Source organism: Momordica charantia (assembly GCF_013281855.1).
Source record: "Momordica charantia cultivar OHB3-1 chromosome 9 unlocalized genomic scaffold, Mcharantia_2.0 BLBB01000009.1, whole genome shotgun sequence".
Classification (NCBI taxonomy): Eukaryota; Viridiplantae; Streptophyta; class Magnoliopsida; order Cucurbitales; family Cucurbitaceae; genus Momordica; species Momordica charantia.
In genome coordinates, this window is record NW_028275167.1 from 8,823,688 (window position 1) to 8,845,658 (window position 21,971).

General features: G+C 36.7%; 1 protein-coding gene and 1 long non-coding RNA gene across 3 annotated transcripts in view; one reads left to right on the forward strand and one right to left on the reverse strand.

Moving 5' to 3' along the window:
* Window positions 1-13,427, reverse strand: part of LOC111023054 (protein PEP-RELATED DEVELOPMENT ARRESTED 1, chloroplastic) — a 30,436-nt gene extending 17,009 nt beyond the window's left edge. Inside the window, exons 1-5 of one of the 2 annotated variants that reach the window (XR_015787427.1) lie at window positions 13,007-13,427; window positions 11,381-11,536; window positions 10,608-10,676; window positions 10,328-10,498; window positions 7,831-7,974 (exon numbers count right to left, since the gene is read on the reverse strand). Coding sequence is in view for 1 of the 2 variants with exons in the window: in XM_088118071.1 (XP_087974197.1) it covers window positions 7,831-7,974; window positions 10,328-10,498; window positions 10,608-10,676; window positions 11,381-11,536; window positions 13,007-13,327 (861 nt within the window). In the remaining variant the exon portion in view is untranslated. The remainder of the gene's footprint in view (window positions 1-7,830; window positions 7,975-10,327; window positions 10,499-10,607; window positions 10,677-11,380; window positions 11,537-13,006) is intronic. The other variant, XM_088118071.1, reaches the window with a different exon arrangement.
* A 125-nt stretch (window positions 13,428-13,552) lies between these two features.
* Window positions 13,553-21,661, forward strand: LOC111023050 (uncharacterized). The gene is made up of 2 exons (XR_002603063.2): window positions 13,553-20,724; window positions 20,792-21,661. It is a non-coding gene; the product is annotated as an uncharacterized LOC111023050 (long non-coding RNA).
* Window positions 21,662-21,971: the final 310 nt, after the last annotated feature.

Below are 21,971 nucleotides of genomic sequence, written 5' to 3' on the forward strand. Positions count from 1 at the left end.
ACGGCTATTTTTGGCCCATCTAGGAGGAAAGATGGGTTTGGGAGAGGGGAAGGATGAGGAGTAGGTTGCGGTATAGTGAGGGGTGGGAGGCAGAAGGGAGGTGTTGAAGGGAAAAGGTCCAATGATGGAGACTCACTCAAGAAGTAAAAGAAAATCTCAATCTGTCTTTTTTAATTGAAACAGTACCCCATATATATAGGGGTTACAACTAACAGCAACTAAAGTAACTAACAATAGCTAACAAACAATAGTAACTTGAAGTTACTATACAGTAAAAGGGTCTTTTAAAAGAACTACAAATATAAGCTACACTTAAAAGACTAAACAAGTTACCCAAGGCCACACGGCTACATCAATTTTCCCCCACCTAAAAAAAACTCGTCCTCGAGTTTCAATCAGCTAACAAAAACTCATCAGGGGGATAGAAGGGATGAATATCTGCTATATTGAAAACGGGGCTGATGTTGTAATCCAGTGAGAGGTCTATCTTATAAGCATTCTCCCCAAAACGCACAAGTACAGCAAAAGGACCAAGCTTCCGTTTCTTCAATTTATTATAAGTTCCAACAGGGAATCGATTCTTTCGTAGGTGTATCATGACAAGATCCCCAATCTGATATTCCTTGAATCGTTTCTTCTTGTCTGCCGCTGCCTTGTACTTAGCATTTGACAGCTCCAAATGTCGACAAACTTCTTCATGGAGTTGTGTAATCCGAGTTGCCATTTCCTCCGCCTCCACACTAATATCAAAATTAACAGGTAGATTAGATAGGTCAATAGTGATCCGAGGAAGTTTAGTGTATACAACCTCAAAGGGGGACTTCCCTGTTCGATTCTTCATGTGGTTAAATGCAAATTCGGCTTGAGCAAGTGTCATATCCCACTGTTTTGGACGATCTCCGCTAAGGCATCGCAGCAAATTTCCTAAGGAACGATTTGTAACCTCAGTTTGCCCATCCGTTTGTGGATGGCTAGTAGTGCTGAATTTTAGTGTAGTATCAAACTTTTTCCACAAGGCTCGCCAAAAATGGCTAAGGAACTTGACATCTCGATCGGATACTATGGATTTTGGGATACCATGGAGACGTACAATCTCTCGAAAAAATAATGTAGCAATAGAAACTGCAACGGATGTTTTTTTACAAGCTACAAAATGAGCCATTTTACTGAATCTATCCACCACCACCATAATGGAGTCAAAACCCCGTTGTGTTTTGGGAAGACCCAATATAAAGTCCATAGATAGGTCCTCCCAAATATTTTGTGGTATTGGTAGGGGAATGTAAAGCCCTGTATTTTGGGAGGAGCCCTTATACGACTGACAAATATAACATCTGTGAACAAAGTTTGCAACATCTTTTCAGAGTTGTGGAGAAAAAAAACGTGTATTAACAAGGGTGAGGGTTTTATCTCGGCATAAATGGCCTGCTAAACCCCCCCCCCCCCCCATGCACATCTTTAATAATAGATTCACGAAGGGAAGTGTGAGGGATGCATAATGTATTGCCTTTAAACAAGTAAACCATTAAGGATGTGGTAGTCCTCTGTAGGTAAGTGGCTTGTACAGCGATGCCAAATGTCTTTAAAGTCCTGATCGGTTGCATAAATGTCGGGTAGATGATCAAAGGCCACGATTTCTCCTTTAAGTAACACAAGGAGGTTATGCTTTCGACTTAAAGCATCGGCAACCTTATTACTTTCTCCCGAAGTGTGTTTAATGACAAAGTCAAATCTTTGTAAAAATGATAACCAACAGGCATGCATACGACTGATGGACTTTTGAGTATGCAAGAATTTGAGGGAGAAGTGGTCGGTAAGAAGGACAAATTCTTTCCTGAGAAGATAATGTTCTCATTGCTTTAAGGCTCTTACTAAAGCATAAAGTTCTTGTTCATATGTACTCCATTTTTGTCTTGATGGGCTCAATTTTCACTAAAATATTCTATAGGGTGATTATGTTGGGCAAGGACGGCTCCTATGCCAATACCCGAAGCATCTACCGAGACTTCAAACGGTTGGTCAAAATTTGGTAAGGTAAGAATGGGGCTATTGCTTAATTTTAGTTTTATGAGTTTGAAGCTTTCTGTTTGTTGGTGTCCCCACACAAATGGTCCCTTTTTAAGGCAGTTTGTTAATGGTGCTACCAGGGAACTAAAGTTTCGGATGAATTTTCGGTAAAAAGAAGCTAGCCCTAAGAAACTTTGGACTTCTTTAATTGTTTTAGGTTCTGGCCATTCAACTATGGCTTGGGTTTTTTGGGGATCCATCTTTACTGTGTTATGTCCTATTAAGAAGCCAAGAAAGGATATTTCAGAGGCTAGAAAAATGCATTTCTTAAGGTTTATGACTAACTGATTAGAGGCTAAGACGGAAAAAACCCGCTGGAGGTGTGGTATATGTTCGGACATGCCGTGGCTATATATCAGTATATCATCAAAGTAAACCACGACGAATTTGTTAATAAAAGGGAGTAATACCTGGTTCATGAGTCGCATAAAGGTGCTAGGGGCATTGGATAGGCCGAATGGCATAACAAGCCACTCAAATAAGCCTTCATTTGTCTTGAACGCCGTTTTCCACTCATCCCTCGGCCGAATGCGGATTTGGTGGTATCCACTCTTAAGATCTATCTTAGAAAATATGGTGGCGCCACTAAGTTGATCCATCAGGTCATTAATTCGTGGAATAGGAAATCGGTATTTTATAGTTATTTTGTTTATAGCACGACTATCCACACACATGCGCCATGTACCATCCTTTTTTGGTGTAAGGAGGGCAGGTACGGCACAAGGACTCAAGCTAGGTTGTATGTGGCCTTTATCAAGTAACTCTTGGACTTGGTCATGAAGAATTTTATATTCAGATGGGTTCATCCGATAATGAGCAAGGTTTGCTAAGGTTGCTCCAGGAAAGAACTCAATATTGTGTTGAATATCCCTTAAAGGTGGTAGGTCGGTGGGAGAGTCCAGGATAGTTTTGAAGTCACCTAACAAATGTTCCACCTCAGGAGGGATGGAGTATGTTTGGTTTGATGTGCCAAAGCTTTTAACCACCAACCCCAGAATAGGCATATCCTTATGTAGGAGAAGTTGTTTGGCAGAAGACAGAGTAAACAAAGTGCCAGTTTTGTGCAGACCCTCTTTAGAAGGCTGCTGAGATAAAGGAGGGATAGGAAGTAAAACGACCTTTTTTCCCATCCAAAGGAATTCATAGCTATTACTGCGTCCGTTATGGATCGTTTGGGTATCATATTGCCATGGTCGGCCCAACAGGATGTGGCAAACATCCATATCCAACACATCACATATAATTTGATCATTGTAACTTGTCCCAATAGACAAGGGTACCGTACAAGTATGTGTTACCTGAACTTCCCCACCTTTTTTGATCCAAGAAACTTTGTAAGGATTCGGGTGAGGTGTTAATGGCAACTGTAGGGCTGTAACAAGTTTACTGGCCACAACATTTTCGGTACTCCCACTATCAATGATGATATTACAAACTTTACCTTGAATGGTGCATCGAGACTTGAATAAAGCATGTCGTTGGTGGACAGTTTCAACCTTTGGGGTGATTAGAAGGCGTTGGATGACACAATTAATCGGATCACCTTCATCAGGACCGAGGTAGCTCACTTCATCGTCTTGGAGATCTTCCTCACTACACTCCAATTGATCATCCTCTTCGACAAACGCAATCGCCTTTCTTTGGGGGCATTCATTGGAGAGATGTCCTACCTGCCCACAACGAAAGCACTTGCCCAAAGTAGGGCGATTATAGGTGTTAGTTATCTTTTTTCCCATAGTTGTATCATTACCTTTATCTTCTATAGGAGTGTCCTTCGCGATTTGCTTGCCTTTAGAAGAACTGTCAGCTGGTTGGATAGAAGATTTATCCAAGGCGGATGTATTCCGTTTGGAGATTCCACCTTGATCCCACACAGTCCGACGAGCATACGTCTTCTTGTACCTATTGTTTATATTTTCCTCAATTGTCGTGGCAGTAGATATGGCTTCGTTGAGGTAACCAATAGGATGAACAGAAATCTGTTCTTTGATGTCAGCTCGCAACCCTCCAATGAATCGGGCTACTATATATTGTTGGCTTTCCAAAAGATTGGTTCTTGCACCTAGCCGATGGAATTCTTCGGTGTAATCAGCAATAGAGCGGGTTCCTTGACGGCAATTTTGATACTGATTATAAAGAATCTGTTCAAAATTGATGGGAAGGAATCGTTCACGCATTAACTTCTTCATTCGTTCCCAGCTTCGAATAGGGCGCCGACCATACCTTTGGCGATTAAGCTCTAATTGATCCCACCACGCAGAGGCGCCTCCTTTAAGTTTGAGAGCAACAAGACGTACCTTTTTATCCTCTGGTGTATTAAGGTAAGAGAAGAAGTTTTCGACATTGCGGATCCATTCCAAGAAGCCCTCGATCTCCATTTTTCCGCTGAATGTAGGTAAATCCACCTTCATTTTGAAATCTGGTGTGTCTTGTTGTCTAAACGGTCTTCTTTGAAAACCCCGCTGATTGGTTTCCATTGCTATAAAATCATCTTCCTCATCGCTGGAAAAATCCAGAAAAGGGTCTTGGCCACCTCGAAACAGGGGATTATGATTAACATCTTGCTGTTGGGGAGGATCTTGATGTAATCTTGGACCCCCATTGGCTTCATAACCTCGTTCTTGATGACATCTTGGAGGTGGGACTGGTCTTTCTTGAATTTGGATCCCCTGCCGATCCCCAATCCGAACATCTTGACCGGTTCTTGGATGCGGGAATTGATTATTCCTTACTGTTTCTTGGTTTACATTCAATGTTTCCAGCTGCTGATGAATCAATCCCAAAATCTGTTTAATCTCACCTACATCGCTCCGTAAATCTTTAACTTCAGTTTCGACCAACTGCAAGCGTGTGGTCATCGTTCGTGGTGAGAGAACGGACGAATGTTCCGTTTCTTTGCTGGTTATGGAAGAAAATTCTCCCGCTGTAGGTTTCTTTCCGGCCATCAGATTGCCCAGAAATTTTCTGCTCTGATACCAATTTGATGGAGACTCACTCAAGAAGTAAGAGAAAATCTCAATCTGTCTTTTTTAATTGAAACAGAACCCCATATATATAGGGGTTACAACTAACAGCAACTAAAGTAACTAGCAATAGCTAACAAACAATAGTAACTTGAAGTTACTATACAGTAAAAGGGTCTTTTAAAAGAACTACAAATATAAGCTACACTTAAAAGACTAAACAAGTTACCCAAGGCCACACGGCTACATCATCCAAAGCGTAGGGATGTGTTGTACCCGAGGGGTGGGTAGATGTCAGAAGGCTTTTAGGCAAGGGGGAGGTGGTTTCATAGGGTGATGGACAAAAGGGTATAAGGTCAGTGGACAGATTAGGTAGCATGGAACTTGATGGGAAAGGGTAGTGTTTAGACGTTGATGGGTCACAAGGTTCAGCAAAGGATTTTTTTTTAGAAAAAAGATGGGTCACAAGGTATAGCAGAGTGTGGCGGGGGGTGGGACCCATCCATTTCAGTAGAGAGATGAAAAGAGAAAACTGATGGAGGGCTTTCTGTATCGGGGGAGTGTTTATCCCAATGAGTGTAACATTTGGGCCAGCACCCAAAATCCCTTCATCAGAGGACATCGGAGTCTGGCCGGTGAGTTTTCCGATGGGGATAATTCCATGGATTCCGACGGAGTACCACAAAAAGATCTCAGATTTGAAAAAGGGGTCGATTTGGACCTTTATGTTTCTAGTGGGTGACAGGGAAATTCCAATTTCTACTGGGACAAACCTAAAAGGAGTTGGTTTGACTTTGATTGAAGCTTCCATCCGATCAAGGCGAGAGAGAGTTTTCTTGACTGTTTCAACGTATCCTCCACAAGCATCTCCAATGATTCCTAGGGTCGCATTGTCCCATTTGTCCAGGGGAAGATTCCGGATTTTTAACCAGCCCCCATAGAAAGGCATCATAGGGCAAGCATTGCAGTAATGTTGGTTAAGGTTCTTAAATTTCAAGTGGAAACTTCCGACCTTGTACCAGTCTTTCATATTACAGAGGATTAGCCCTTGTTCTTTATTTTCACAGCGAAGAAGAGCTTTGTCGGCCGCAATGAGGTTGAGGGTGCAGAAATAGCTAACGTGGTCTCGAAGGGCTCTGGTGATTTTGAGCCAATCATCATGAAAATGTTTTCTGATGACTATAATGGAGGAGTTCAGCTCAGGGTCAGCTTCTACTTGAACAAAAGTCGGGTCAATTGGAGTCTTTTGTGTTATGGAGGGGCAACTATCAGTTGTTTTCCTTTAGCAAGGACTTCTTGGTAGGTGGGATGGTCAATAACTGTTGTGGGGGAAATAACTACTGTGGTGGGTTGATGATCAGGGAAGGTAGTTGTGCTATGATTATGAGATGTAGATGGTTGATGTTGAGTTGAAATACCATTTAGGAGATTATAAAAGGCCTTCCATCCTTTCCTTTCATCTCCAATAGGGACCAGTAGCTTATTTAATCCTCCATTGTTATCAAGTTTGGTAATATCAGCCAGGGTTCCTTTTCGGTTGAAAGTTTTCTCAACCCAGATGGTTTGGTCATCAGTGCGGGTTTCCTTGAAGAATTTTTGGTTTAAAGGGACGGTGAGGATGGAGGAGAACACGTTCTTCAGGCAATCAAGAGAAGACCAGTGTAGAGAGATGAAGAAAGCTCTACTTTTGTAGTTTCTGAGATTTTAACTCTACTACCCCGATGTCTGTGATCGATAGAAAGCGCAAAGCGCTTCCTTTCAATGGTGATGACTTTTTTGGGCGGGTGGGTGGCCATGGGGAAGATTCAGGCGAGGGCAAGGTCAGGCGCCGATGAATGGTGGGGGGTTTGGTTGGTGGTTGGCTGGATGAGGGAGAGAGAAAACTAGGGCTATCTTCCCCACTCACAGAAAGATATTTTCAAGTAATAAAGATATCTACTCCTGACTTTCTGATAATGTTTTGTAAAGTAGTGGTACGTAGTCCATTAGTTAGGGCACCTAACTGACTCCTGGTTGCCATGAAAGTACTACAGTTTAAGCGAATTTCCATTTCTCTATGAAGAGTCCATGCATTTCCATGTGTTTGATACGATCAAGTTTGAGTGGGTTATATGCAATATTATAATCCAATATTCTATTTGACTAGAATTTCTGATTGTAAGGTAGAAAACTTGAAGAGAATTGATTAATCTAAACACTGAAATCCAGCAGCTATTTATAGAGGCTGCTGGGCCAATAACTACACAGTAACTAAAATTACAGCAACTAAAGGACTAACAACTTAACTAACCAACCAACGCAACCTACTAACTACATCAATTTCACAGAGCATTTCTCAATGAACTTTGAGGTCTTGCACAATTACTCTTATCGTAACGATGCACTTATTCCCAAGGCCATTGCCCTATATTTTGTTTTTGAGCTTAAGACTTTTGCAACTCAATATAGCAGTTATATACAGCTGGCAAGAATCTTGCAAGATTTATCATTTATTAGACCGTGTGGAGTATCTCACCTATAATAATAGGAATAGTAATGACAAAAACCAACACAAAAACGGTATTCCATATTATTGTTAAATTTTTTTTTTATAAGTGGGAGTCAGAGCTTTACTCTCCTATACCCTGCGCCCGTCCCAAGGCCCATACCCGGGAGACATCAAGGATTTTTTGTATTAAACTCGTCATATTGTTGTAAAATTTCTTAGGAATAGAATTAAACTAAATTGTTCGAATTGGAATGTATGGAACCATTTAGGAATCAAGTGATGTGATTTGAAGTTTTATAAATGCACGCATACCTCTGATTCAGGAAGAGTACTTAGACCACGATCATTTCGTTCATCCAGAATTCCACCTCCCATCATATTCCGGGCCTCTTCTCTAATTAGAACAAGCCTTGCAAGTAATTTTCGATCAGGTACAACTGGCCGAGTTTCCATTGTCTTGCAAATAATAGAGAACAAAGAAGGTCTCATGAGGAAAACCATTATTCAGTACTTACGGTCCATATTACAGCTTCTAGTCAGTAACAGTGACATTCAAAATAAAAAACGTTGAGAGACCAAAACAGAAAAAATAAATGAGGATGTGACCAATAAAAAGTAAAAAAGGTTGGAGAGAAAGGACACTATCTATTTCGATACACTAAGACTTATATATATCTCATATATATATAGATGTACATGGTACCATAAATTAAAGAACCTAAAATTACAATAGAGGACAAAGAATTAATGGACAAGCATAACTAAGTTATTCACATCACTGTATACTAATGTACATGTTACACACCCCTCCCTTTACATTGGAACATATATGTTAGTCATGTCCGACTAATTACAAAGCTAGTTTTTCGTGCTCCATTGAATGCTATTGTGAAAATATCCCATTTCTCTCTACTCCTTAGAAATCTTACAGACACTAAACCTTGTTTATTGTATCTTTTCACGAGAAAAATGATCATTGGCTTCAATATGTTTGGTTCATTCATGAAATACTATATTAGAAGTGACATTTTTGGTAGTCCACACATATAGAGCTACCAATAGTTGGATGGTGCTTCTACTGCTATGTGTGTTATCAACTAATTGTCACTTTAAAGTGTAACCCAAACTACACTCTAGCCTAGCCTCACTTAGAAAAGAAATTCTAACAGTTAGTAAGAAATCTTAATGCTCTAATAGATAATGGTGTTGTAATCACAAAAGCTATGAGAGAATCGATGTATTCTATTTCAATATCTATATGTTAGATATCCATAAATGAATTAAATTTACCCAACCCATCAGCTTAAGCTTTTGAGTTGAGTGGTGGTTTATTCATCATTAACATGGTATCAGAGCAGGAGGTCTTTCGATGTATTCTATTTCAATATGTATATGTTAGATATCCATAAATGAAATAAATTTACCCAACCCATCAGATTAAGTTTTTGGGTTGAGTGGTGGTTTATTCATCCTTAACAGTATACAAGGATGATTTAAAGTAAAGAATGTAAACACGACTTCCACCTTGGTGCTTCTTTGTCACTTATAAACACCAAGGTTGTTAACTCGTAAATCGAAAGGTGTATTGTAATTAAAATTTAGTGTATCGTGTATCATGTATCATAATAACTATTGAATGTTAAGAACAAAATTAACTAACTCTAAAATTTGAAAAACAAATTAAAACTCCAAAATAAGTATCAAAACACATTAAAAAAATAAGAAAATAGCTTATTTTATTCAACTACAATTCAATATTCTTCAAATCATTATCATCCAAAAGGTCATTGCTGTCCAGTGCTTCTTCTTTGTTGCCTTCTTCTTCTACTAATTCAATTATTTCTTTCCCTCACTTTTATTTGTAGAAATATGTCTAGGCCCTGAATAAAAATAAATAACTAACGTTACTTATGTGTAAAATTAAATATTTAATTTAATAGAAATAGTAAAATCTAAAAGAGATTTTCACTTTCTAGCCTGTTGGTTTTCCCAATGTTATGGCCCTTCTTATTCCCGCCCCATCAAAATTAAAGCCTAACTTTTAATCACCCAACCCTAATTTTTCTCTCATAGACAATCTGCTGTTACTGCCAACTTCTATTCTTCTTCTCCTTCTCCTCTTCTTCTTCTACATTACGGACGTTCTTATCTTCTTCGTGTTTCTTCTTAACTTTTTTCTTCGTGAACCAAATGTCGCGGATCAATTGTGCCAGATTCAAGTGAGTAAAAGCCCTAATTTTCTTTTTGTTCTTGAATCGGAACAATCCGATTCTTTCCGGTTTCTTATGATTCAACATTGAAATGCACGATACATGTAATGTATGATTCAAAAGCACGATCTGAATCTATCGACTTACAAGTCGTTCTAACTTATACGATATGACTCAAGTATCGTACATTTTAAACCACCTTTTTTTTAACGAGAAACAAACTTTTCATTAAGATATATGAAAAGAAATAAAAGTGTTTAACAACCTTGATAAACATTATTTCCAGTGTTTCATTGTTTTGTCATGTACTTTTTAAAAATATTTTCAAAATCTAAGCCAAATTTAAAATAAAATAAAAGAAAATAAGAAAAGTAGTTTTCAAAAATTTGTTGATGTTTTTTAAATTTAACAATGAATTCAAATGTGTTTTTAAGAAATTTGAAAAATACCAAAGAAATTGCGAGGAAACAACTATAATTTTTAAATACATAAAACTAAACGAAATCGTTATCAAACAGGCCTAAGAAACCTTGAAGAGAAAGGGAAGAAAATACTTCTCAGAATTTTCTACATTCACAGGATTGCTTTCAAGAGATTACCTCTACCAAATCATCAGCTTGGTTGGCGATGTCGTTAAGGTTTGCTCCTGGGATATGAACCTTGGTACCATCCTTGCTTTTAAAAGCACCACCTCCAGCAGCCACTCTACGAAGTAGTTCATGTCTGCTTTCTTTCAATGGAGTCCTACAGAGTAGGCCAACCACCTGAACCTGTAAATAAGAGAACAGGCAGTTCGTTATTTAGCTTGTAACGTTGGTCAACACAACATTTTAATGAAATATGAATAGACAATGTTTTTCTCCAAAAGAATTTTCTCACATGTGGCGGGCATTTTTTAGTGAGATGAGATAGAACTGTCTCCTTGACCACCTCCAGTATTGCCTTGCGCTGAGTATAAATGATACAGTATAACTCAGTATCTCAATAAATTTTAAAGGTAATAGTAGAAATATAATTTTTCCAGGATGAAACGAAAATTTACAATGAAGTATCAACAACAAACATGAGAAGAAACAACAAACTAGGTAGAGGACAACAAACCACGACCTGAACCCTGCAATATAAAGAACTAAACAAACCAAAACTCCTTCAGCTAGAGCTAAACCAGCCAATAAACCTGACAAACAATACCGATTAACATAAACGAATGTCTGACAGTCTAAAATCCAAGGCCGTTTGACTTCTTTTCAAATTAAAATCTTCGAAACCAATACAAACAAACCAATAAACTTCCATACAGAGTCACCAAATAAGAAAAATCAATCTCTCTCTCTTCTTTCTCATTTCTTTTTTTCTCCTCTCCCTCTTTCTCTCCCTTACCACCTCTCAGACAAACCTCATATTTTCCTATTTCAGGGTAATTTTGTTCCAACCTATATAAGCACAACTCATCCAGTGATTGCAAGCTTCGCAATTGAAGTGCAATTAGTTACTTCCCACTTCACTCACTACCTATTACAACTCCATTTTTTTCCGTTTTCATTAAAAGTTTCGAGTTCTTAGCTATCAAAAAATATATTATAAATAATAATAAATAAATAAAGATGCATATCAAATCTGAAAAATGTAAAGAATTTAAGATGGAGTTGGACCTTATCATCTTGGTCCCTTTCAGCAGTTTGGATCATGTAGTCTAAGGCCATCATAAATCCTGACTCCATCTCATCAACCCTTTTACCTATGACCCCTTGTGCAGCCAACTGCAATGCAATCTCTTCGGATGTTTCATCAGTGTTCATATCTTCCAACTGAGACAGCAGAAAGAAACCCAGATAGGGTGTAAAAAATATTAGTCGCTAGTAGCTCCAAGATTTAAATAATTGGACTGCAAGAATGTACATTGGCTTCTGAAAGTAAATTTTAGATTATTACATTTTTTTTACTGGATTCATGCTCAAATGGCATTACCTTGTTGCCATAAAAATGGCGACCATGGCGTGCGCATCTTTAAATGTGCATGCCATGTGTCTGCTACAAGGCAATGTAGGTGAGAGTTACAAGAAAATTAAAGAAAGCAAGTCATGCCCAACACCAATGGCACATGGCATATCTCTTGATGAACCGAATGCAAATTTATTTTCTAATCACACACTATATTGCAGCATCTTGAGAGGCCTTCAATACTTAACCATTACTACTAGAGCTCTCTTATTCAGTTAATAAACTGATGACTGATGTTCTCTACCATTGAGTTACATTGGAAAATATGTAAAGAATACTTTGGTACATCAGGTATATCAAGGGCACTCTCTTACACGACACTGTGTTTCATACCTTTTCCTCTATTCTAGAGCTAATGTTTTAGGTTGATTCAGATCGGGCCAGCAATAAATCTGATAGAAAGTCAGTAGTATGGGAATATAAGCTCATACCGGGGCTGAATACCAAGCCCCAACTGTTGTAGAAGTCGTTTGTCTATAATTCTATTTCGAGAGCTGCACATTTTCTCCAGAAAACCCCCATAGAATGATGTGAAAACTTGGGAGCTGCCTCCCTTAGCTCAAATCCAGTGTTCCACTCAAAATTCAAGCATATTTAAATTGATGTACACTTCATAAGAGGACATCACCCATCATTTTCTAAATTTCAAAGCAAGCTGACCATTCTTACTCCCCCGTCCAGCTTGAGCAGGATGTTAAGAAGAAATAACCAAATAATACATTTATCTGCTACATCACTTGTACGCTGAATATCAAAAACTTATCACACAAAATCCTATTTTTGTCTATGATATGCTTCTCAAATCCAAGACCAAGACAGGAGAAGGGCATCCGAAATATCTAAACAAAAAATCTCTCTTCTGATTTTTCTTTTTGACCAAGAGGTTTTTCATGCCAGCAGAGAAATTTTCCCTTTTATCTATTTTACCTTCTTATTGTTTTAATCCCCATGACAAGGTTTGAACTTAATGTTCTAAGGAGTCTCTGTTCATCTTCGTTCAAAACAGGAAACATTTGACTCAAATGTTCCAGTGGCTCTAGTTATGGCAAGGTCTAAACTTAACGTCCTATGGAGTCCTTGTTCATCTTAGTTCAAAACAGGACACATTTGACCCCAATGTTACAATTTATCCCTGTTGCCACTTGCATACTGGCTAAGCAATGATTTTGCTCTCTTACTCATCCATCAGCCACATGGGTTTCGGCTCGACACTACCATATAAGCTAAATTTCTAAAATAAGTCGATTATCTGAAGAAAGGAAGAAGAAAGAACTTACAAGGACAATGATCTGTTCGAGAACAGAGGTAACTTGGTCGCCTCCTTTGAGGAGAGCTTCGTACTCGGAAGTGTCCATTCTGGGATTCGCTTCTTTTGTGGGTCGTCTTCTATCTCGCAGCTCCAACTCCTCCTCTGGATAGCCTCCGCCGACTTCATAACTGGAACACAATGCCAATTGCTGCTGCCTATTGGGTCGCTTCAGATACAGAAGGTGGGTTGGATTGCTGATGAAGAACACTGAAGGGGTTTTTGGGTGTGTGGGTTGTGAGATTGAGCACGAACAAGTTGGGAATGGGAACAGCCGGAGGCTGCTGTTCATCTTTTTTGTATAGGCTTCGGCTGCTCAGGTTTGGAAATCTGGCTGCGGTTTTGGTTTCGGACTCGTGGGTTTAAGATATGAGGATAACTACCGGAAGAGTTCGTAACGATTTCGGTTTTTTGGATTTTTTTATTCTTCAAAATTCCTTTTCTTTTAATCTCAAATTTTTTTATTTTAGAAGAAAAGTTTGGAAATTTAAATTTTTAATCGGTTTCATTGAAAAATAGTTCCCTTGAAAATTGGTTTGAAAATTACTTTTTCTCCTTTTTTTTATTTTAAAAATTATTTTTAAAAAATTTGCAAATTTGTTTTCGTTATTTTATTGGAAAAATATTTGTTTTTAGAAGTCCTATCTTGAGTCAATCATTAAAATGCAATTTTTGAAATTTTGTTTTGTTTCAAAAATTATTTCATTGAATCTTTGCTTCTTTGAAAATTTTTACTTTAAATCTTCCATTTCTAAAAATTACTTTTATTGAAACTTAAAGTCTTATTAAAACATTAGAGTCAATGATTTGAGTGAATATCCATATTGTACTTCTAATAATTTTCTTGATATGAAGGAAATTTCTAAGACTAGAAATCAATAAAATTCATGTGGTTCGATGAAAGAAAATATTGTCGTATCTCATTAGTCCTTTATGGTTCATACAGATGACGAAAGTGATGACGAAGAGGTAAGTAATGAAAATCTTCTTAGTGGATGTCTATAATATAATTAAATATGAATTTGAAAAGTTAGGCTCTAAATATTGACTCTTAAAAAGAATAACATTAAACTAGTTCATGAGAATAATGATTTATCTAATGAGCTTGATAGTTTTAAGTGTGAAAATAAGAAAATTAATTCATCGTCTTTAGAATTGAAAAATGATTTAAGTGACTTAAATATTGAAAATAAATCTTTGATTGATGAGTATGTCTGCTTGAAATTAAATGATGTTATAATGAACTCATGTTGCATATAATATCTTTTTTGCTTGCACATTGTTCGAGTTTATGGTTGATGCATTGATAGCAACACTTTTGTTAGACATGTTTTTTGGACTGCTGGTTACCTTATACTTTCATGGTCATTTTATCTCACACTTGACAAAGAGAAAATTTTTGGTGTGAGTTGTTAACTATATCCCTGTTTATTCATTTGAAGGTGTAGTACTTATAACCATTTGACTAATCTGAATATTCAAATTTTCTGGTAGGACTACTTCGTCAGATACATTACTTTGAAGTATATCTATTTTGTCATACAAGAAATTCTTGGTTGGGTTCGTACCTCAACGCTATATGGTACTGCATTATTTAAAATTTTGTTTAAATGTTATTGTTTATGTCAAATTTTTTAAGAGAGTCCATTTTCCTAAGTTGCTTATTATTGGTTTATATGATAGGATTAGGCTTCACATTGGAATGAGAAGTTGTAAGGGTTTTTTATTTTATCGAACCGCGTCGAAGTGAGTTGAAGCATGTTGTGGCCGTTTCCATCAAAGTTCCATTATAACAAAGGTAAGCTAACTTGTTTTTCGTCATCATTCATACTATAGCATTTGAATATTAAATCCTTCTAAATCGAACTTGTTATATGCTGTGACTATAGCTAATTTAGCACCCTTATCATATTATTGAGTAAGTTCATAAGGAATACTGAATATTGATTATAGACGAGGAATGTACGCTTACAATCTCTCTGCTATACTAGTTAGTTTGTGCTATATTGTTTAAGTACATTTTGTGTTATGCTGCTAAAGGATATAAAACAAGTGTTCGGTTCTTTTGTTATTGTAACCTCTTCTGTTATGTTTGGAACTTTGTTTGGTCATTTTGTTGGTTATCATATCATATTAATGTAAGTTCACAAGAATTTTATGAATACTTAATATTGATACTTTCGGTACGGGATGATTATACATTTACAAATCTTATGATTGTACTAATATTTTGTGCTATATAATTTAAGGATGTAGAAAAAGTATAGGCATGTCGTTTATTTTAATCGCACTTCTTCTGTTGGGATCTTTGTTTGGTCGTTATGTTGGTTGTTTTATCAGATTATCGAATAAGTTGATAAGGAAGACTATGAATGTTGATTATTTGTAGTGTTGTAAAAGATTAATGTACGTTTTCAATCATTGTGATACTTTTTTAAATTTTTAAATATTATACGATATTACTAAAGGATGTAGAACAAGTGTACGTAGGTTGGTTTTTGTTTAATCAATTCTTTGACGTTGTGATAGGCTCCTAGTGTGTTTATTTAAAAATGTTATTTGCAAATATCACGATCCTTTGCAATTTTTAATAGATAGACACGTTTTTTAGAAAGTGACTTTCTTACCTTATCTATCTTTCGTTATTCATTTATCTAACTTCGGTATTGTTTTTTCATTAGGTCATTCACGACCCCAAAGACGTCGACAATTAGGAATTCAACTAATTGATGGAGGAGCTTCGTTGTTCGGGTTGGTGTGTAGGGAACTAGCTAGAATATTCTAAATTAATATATTAACTTCCTTGTTCATGTTTAATATATTTCAACTTTGTCATCTAAATTAATATATTTACGTGTTCGATCGACAATTTGACTATATGATATTTCTATTATGCAACATCTGCAATCAAAATTAAATACATTTTCTGTGACTCTTTTTTTATCGTCACAAAATGAAATCATTAGTGATGTTTTTAAAACGTCACAAAAGTTTTTTTAAGGACGATTATTGACCGTCATGAAAAATCTTTTTCGTGACTTTAAAAAAACGTCACGAAAGGATGTCACGTGACCTTTCCTCCCTACTCAAGGTCTTTCCGTGACGTTGTATCACCGTCACGAAATCATTTTTATGACGTGTTATAAACGTCGTGGAAGTCCTTGTATTTCATGACAGTAATTAACCGTCACGTGTGCTAATTTTTGTGATGTTTTTTAAACGTCTCGTATACCTTTCATGATGGGCGTATACGTGACGGCGTTAAAAATGTCACGAAAGATTTTTGTGACGTTAGAAAAACGTCACGATAAATCGAGTTTCTACTAGTGATTATTAAATATCTCAATCTCCCTGTATCCAAAGTCATTAATGGCATTTATGCTACGAAGGAGCTCATGTTGTCAGCCAAGGTTGAGTCCCACTCCTCTTATTATTAGCAAGGTATGGTTTGGTGTCGTGACCTTTTGTGTGATGTGTTATGGTTGACTTTTTACTGCAGAAATGTGTGTCGGTAGGCTTGCTTGACCATAAAAATGAACAATTTCCCATCATTATTAGCTAAGAAAGCTTACGTATTCTTAAAGTAGAACATGCATAGAACATTTCTAGATAATTTGCAATATATGGTACTTTAGGAAAAATGTGAGAAAAACATGGTCAAATTGGAAGAAAATCACAGTTTTATGTTTTGCAGAAATAGCACCTGGCGCAATTTTGGCATAGTCAACCTCCAAAACGTACGTTTCACTTCATGAGGGGCAAGGGGGTCATTTCCAACATGTTTGAATGAAGCCAAAACCCTGAGTCCAAGTCAATGAGGGTTTGTTTAAAGAATCTCAACCCCTTTCCACCTAAAATGGTGAGAAGTTTAACCAACTTAAGGACCTATAAAAGGGAATCTCTCCCCCAACAGCAAATCATACATTTCCATCTCGTTTTCATCTTCTTTTCTTTTGTTCTTAGTTAGAGAATTCATTCATAAACTTTAGAGTTGTGTTTTAGTTGTTCTTTTCTTATATTTTCATACTTTTACTTATCGTATTGTCTTTAATTCAAGTTTGTACTTCTGTTCTTCATCTATTCCGTTCTTTTAAAGTTCTTAAGCGAATTTACACTCCCCTTATGCTCGAAAGAGAAGAAGGTTATGCTAAAACTCCTTGTACGTCGTTATTTTTCATTTAAATTCAATGGAAATTACGTCTTTTATGTTTTTGTGCGTTTTCTTTCCTTTAATTATACACTAAGTTATTTATCGACCTATCTATGATATGCCTGAATTAAATGATTTGATTTTCGAACATACTAAAGATTTGACCAGATTGTGCCTAACGCAATCTTGAGTTGGTTTCTAAAAAATTATTTTTACGCCTTTTTTCCATTTGGCCACTAGGAAATTGATTTATGCACTAAAGTCCAACTATAAGAATGGTGGGTTTGGTAAAATAATAGGAAACCAATATGGGATGTGACTTAGACATATGCTCATAAAATACGGTCCTAGACATAGGTCCTCTGACCCATAAATGCAAATGAGTTGATAAATACTTTCTAGAATTGTAATCACACATTGAAATACGATTGTAGGTTACTCTAGCCTCTGCAGCAACCAAAAACGGGTTCGTGAAAGAGTAAAACTCATATTCCCAAGATTAGCCAAATAGTGGCTAGTGCATTTTCCTCAAAGTGTGTATCTTTCATATTTTCCATCAAAACTAAGGTAGGAAGCAAAGAGATTGTGTTTTATTACATTGCTTGATACTTGAAACCCCAAACAACAACTTTTGTCACTATTTTCTTCGTAAACCACAATTTCATCTTTGAACCATTCACTTCTTTAAAACCATTTTGAAAAGCAAAAGTCTCTGAGAATTCGACCTTGGATTACTCCCAAGTATTACTTGCGACCATGTACACTTGCACGTGTTTTTTATCTTTTGAAGGTAGAGAAATTCCTCACAAGTTTTTGGCATTATTGTCAGGGACTTATTTTCAAAATTATTTGTTTGAAGTGTTTCATATTGTGATTGTTGCATGCCTCTGTTCCTTGGAAGGCCTCATATTTTTCCTATAATATATAATATTAGTATCTATTTAATTTAGTTTTCAATTATAAATTAAATCTAAAATATTAAAATAATTTACTTATTAAGTTTCATAATTTTTTATAATATTGAAAATGCACACTACTAAAAAAAATCCATAATTAATAAGCTCATAAATTTCCCTCGGCTTATATTTCAAATTTGTTAATATCTTTTTATTCATGTTCCTTTCAAATTTCCTTAAAACATCAACTCAGCTCCTCAAAATTCTCCCAAGTTTAAGTTGAGAGAGTGGGCGACCTTCCGTATTTTTTATATTTTTATTTATTTTTTCCCAACAAAAAATTTTCAACTTATCTAAAAAAACTTCATAAATATATTACTTATGTTACACTAATTTTAGATTGAATTCTCGCCCTCTCCCCATCTCTCACCCTCAATCACTCTCAAATCTAAAATTTTCATCCTGACCTTCTATGTGGTCTCAAAAGATTATCAATTACTAGAGTAGAAATCAAAATTCCCAAGAAAATAAATAAGGTATAAGGCAAAGAGCATCGAACATTTTTCCATAAGAAGGAACAAAACAAGACTTAAATATGGAATGCCCATAAAAAAAATGCCACTTTGTGGCTATTATTTTTTTACTCATTAGCTGAATCGAGGCAAAGAGCAACTAGCCATTGTTTCGTTGTTGACAACATATAGTTTTGTTCATGTGTGCTTAGTATTGATCTTTTCTAGGTAGAAGTATCTGCATCAGTTACAACATGCTGAGATGTTTTGTGGATAACATAGTCTTACAAGTTAGGGTCATATAAGAATTTGCATTCCGTCGACCCTATGCTCCTTATCTTACTTCATACCTTGTTTGCTGTTGTTTAATCTACTATCTATTTGCTAAGCATGCATAATCATGAGAAATCACGAGTCTTTATTACCTTGTTGAGGGAGTTTTTATGTAAAATATTGTCTTATTTTTGCGAAATTTTTATACCTTTTGTTATGCTTTTTTGTGTAGATTTTGGTTTCAAATTTCTCTCATCAAATCTTCATGGATCCCAAAAATCTCTCACACCCCTCTCATTTTCGGCTAAGTTAGGTTATGGTTGAGGAAGTTTTTGTTTTTTTTCAAGTAAAGTGCCAAAGATTCGATGGAAGGCTCATCCTTCTCCAAGCCATGCGACAAAGAGAAGGGAAAGAAGAAGATGATACTGCCACCAGCTACTCCACCGAGTATGATCCCTCTTGAACCCCCTCAAATCTCTAATGAAAGGATAACCTTTTATCCTAGGGCACAAAGAAAGAAATTAGAAGATCAAGGTGGATACCTCGTGAATCTACCTTTTGTCCCTTTAACTTTTTATGGAAATTTGAATGAGCAGATCAAGGTGGCTGAGTTTATCACCCCCTCTAGGAGTTGGAATGTTCTTAAGCTAAGGGGCATGGTGAGTGACGAAGATGATGTGGAGATGATTTCTAGCATTCCAATTTGTGGTTTTGGAAGTTCAGATAGATGGACCTTGCACTATAACAATCATGGTATGTATACAGTGAATAGGGCTACAAAATTACAATGCGAGAACAGTCATTCTTCTAGCGACGAAAGCAAAGAGCGATGGTGGAAAGAGTTTTGGAAAATCGAGCTTCCTCCAAAAATCAAGATTTTTCTTTGGAAAGCTGCTCAAAACAGTGCCCACTTCTAATTTGAGAAATAGAGGTATGGATGTCTCCCCTATGTGTCCTTTGTATCGGATGAAGGAAGAAACAATTAATCATGCATTAATGGATTGTAAAAGAGCTAATAAAATATGGAATTTAATCTTACTGGATGTTGTCCCTCATATCAGTTCAATGATTGCTTTGTTGATCGCTGGTCGGTGTTGATGTCCTCTCTAGATTCAAAAATGTTATCCTATACAAGTATTATTTGTTGGGCAATTTGGAACAACTGAAACTCCTTCAGATATAATAAGGGATCCATTGTTTCAATGTGAAAGCTTATTGGATTATCGATTATGCAGAAGAAATTTTCAACTAAAATCGTTTGAGTAAGAATGAAAGTAAAGCACCTTTACCTCAGTCGTGTGTCTTAGGGGTGTAAGTGACCGAACCAAACCGACGAACCAAACCGAACCGACTTAAATTGGTTCAGTTATAGACCAAGTCAGTTCGATTCGGTTCGGTTTCTAGAAACCGAAAAAAAAGATGCCCTACCTCTTATATAATGTTCTGTCATCTTCCCCGCCATCTTATCTCTCAATAAACCCATGATTTCGCCCTTCTCTCTCAACACCCACAACTTTCCTCTCTCACCCTATAGATTTCTCACAATTTCCTCTCTCTCTGGACAAACCCACAAATTTCTCACGATTTCATCTTTCTCAACAAACTCATCTCTCGACAAACTCAATCTCTCTCAAGAAACCTTCTGATTCTCTCTCAACGAACCCATGGCCGACCTTCTGATGAAAGGCAAACAAACCCACGGCGGCCAACCTTCCAACGAAATCTCCAAACAAACCCATTGGGTCTCTCTCGACAAACCCATTCTCTCTCAAGAAACCTACGATGGCGATTCCAATTTTGAACACCCATTTAACCTTCAGACTGAAGGATTTGGATCTGGAAAATGTTACAAAATAAGGTGTGGTTGTTATATCTTCAATTAATTGAAAAAAATTTGTTAATTAAATGCCTTTTCTGTCATGAAGGATTTGGATCTAGGTGTTCGTTGAGAACCCTAGACTGGTGAGAGAGAGAGAGAGAGAGAAATCGAAACCGACCTGACCTGAAGCGACCCAATCCGAATTTCAACTCACAACTTTCGTATCGGTTCGATTTTGTCCGGAAACCGATGGAGACCGACTATTTACACCCCTAGTGTGTCTAGAGCCCGCCACCAAAGGGCTTTGTCAAAATCAATTCAGATGCTACATGTGGTCTGCCTGAAGGTAGATCCGGAGTTAAGGTTTTGATCAGAGATAAATCTTGCAGGATTCAAGCGGCAATGACTACCTCCCATGTTTCTCTTATTCGGTTCCTAGCGGAAATGTTGGCTATTCATGAGGGTCTTTGTTTGGCGGCTTGTTTGGGCATCTCCAAAATCGTAGTCGAATCCAACTCTTTGGAAGGTTTCTCTTTGATCGCCGGTGGGGGGAAATCCACAACGAAACGACCTCTTGGATTGCTAATATTAGAACTTTGGCAGGATCTTTGCAAGATATATCCTTTTAGCATGACTGCGAAGCAAATGAGATCGCTGATGCCCTAGCCAAAGTTGCGCTGCGTTCTTATCGTCCTATTCTGTGGCTTTCGGGTTTTCCAACTTGGCTCCTCCGTATGTGGAGTCTGATAATTTGTCTTTTGTAGCCTTTATGGCAACAAGTTTTCTTAATTGAAGTCTTTATTTAAAAAAAAGTATTGACATGTGCAAACGGTTAAATGGCAGAAGAGGACTTGGTTATGTCGATGAGAGTGTTATTCCATCTAGTTCCAATACAATTTTTGTTAAAGCATTTTCTATTGTGCATAATGATGTTTTGTCTAATGTTGCTCTGAAATGTGATGTGCATCAACATTATGTATCTAAATTTGTGCCTAATCATTTTCGTTCTAAGTTTAAATGTATGCATAATACAATACTCGTGTCAATATGTCATTATTGTGGTGTTAAAAGTCATATTAGACCAAATTGCTTTAGATTGAGAAATGATCAAAATAGATTTCCTAAGAGAAATGATTTTTATAAAGCGAAATTTTAAAATATTCTAAAAAGAAACATTTATGTGAAAAATAATATGCATAGATATTTTGTGAAAGAAAAATAAACATTTATGTGAAAAATAATATGCATGACATTTTGTGAAAGAAAAACTCATCCATAATATTTTT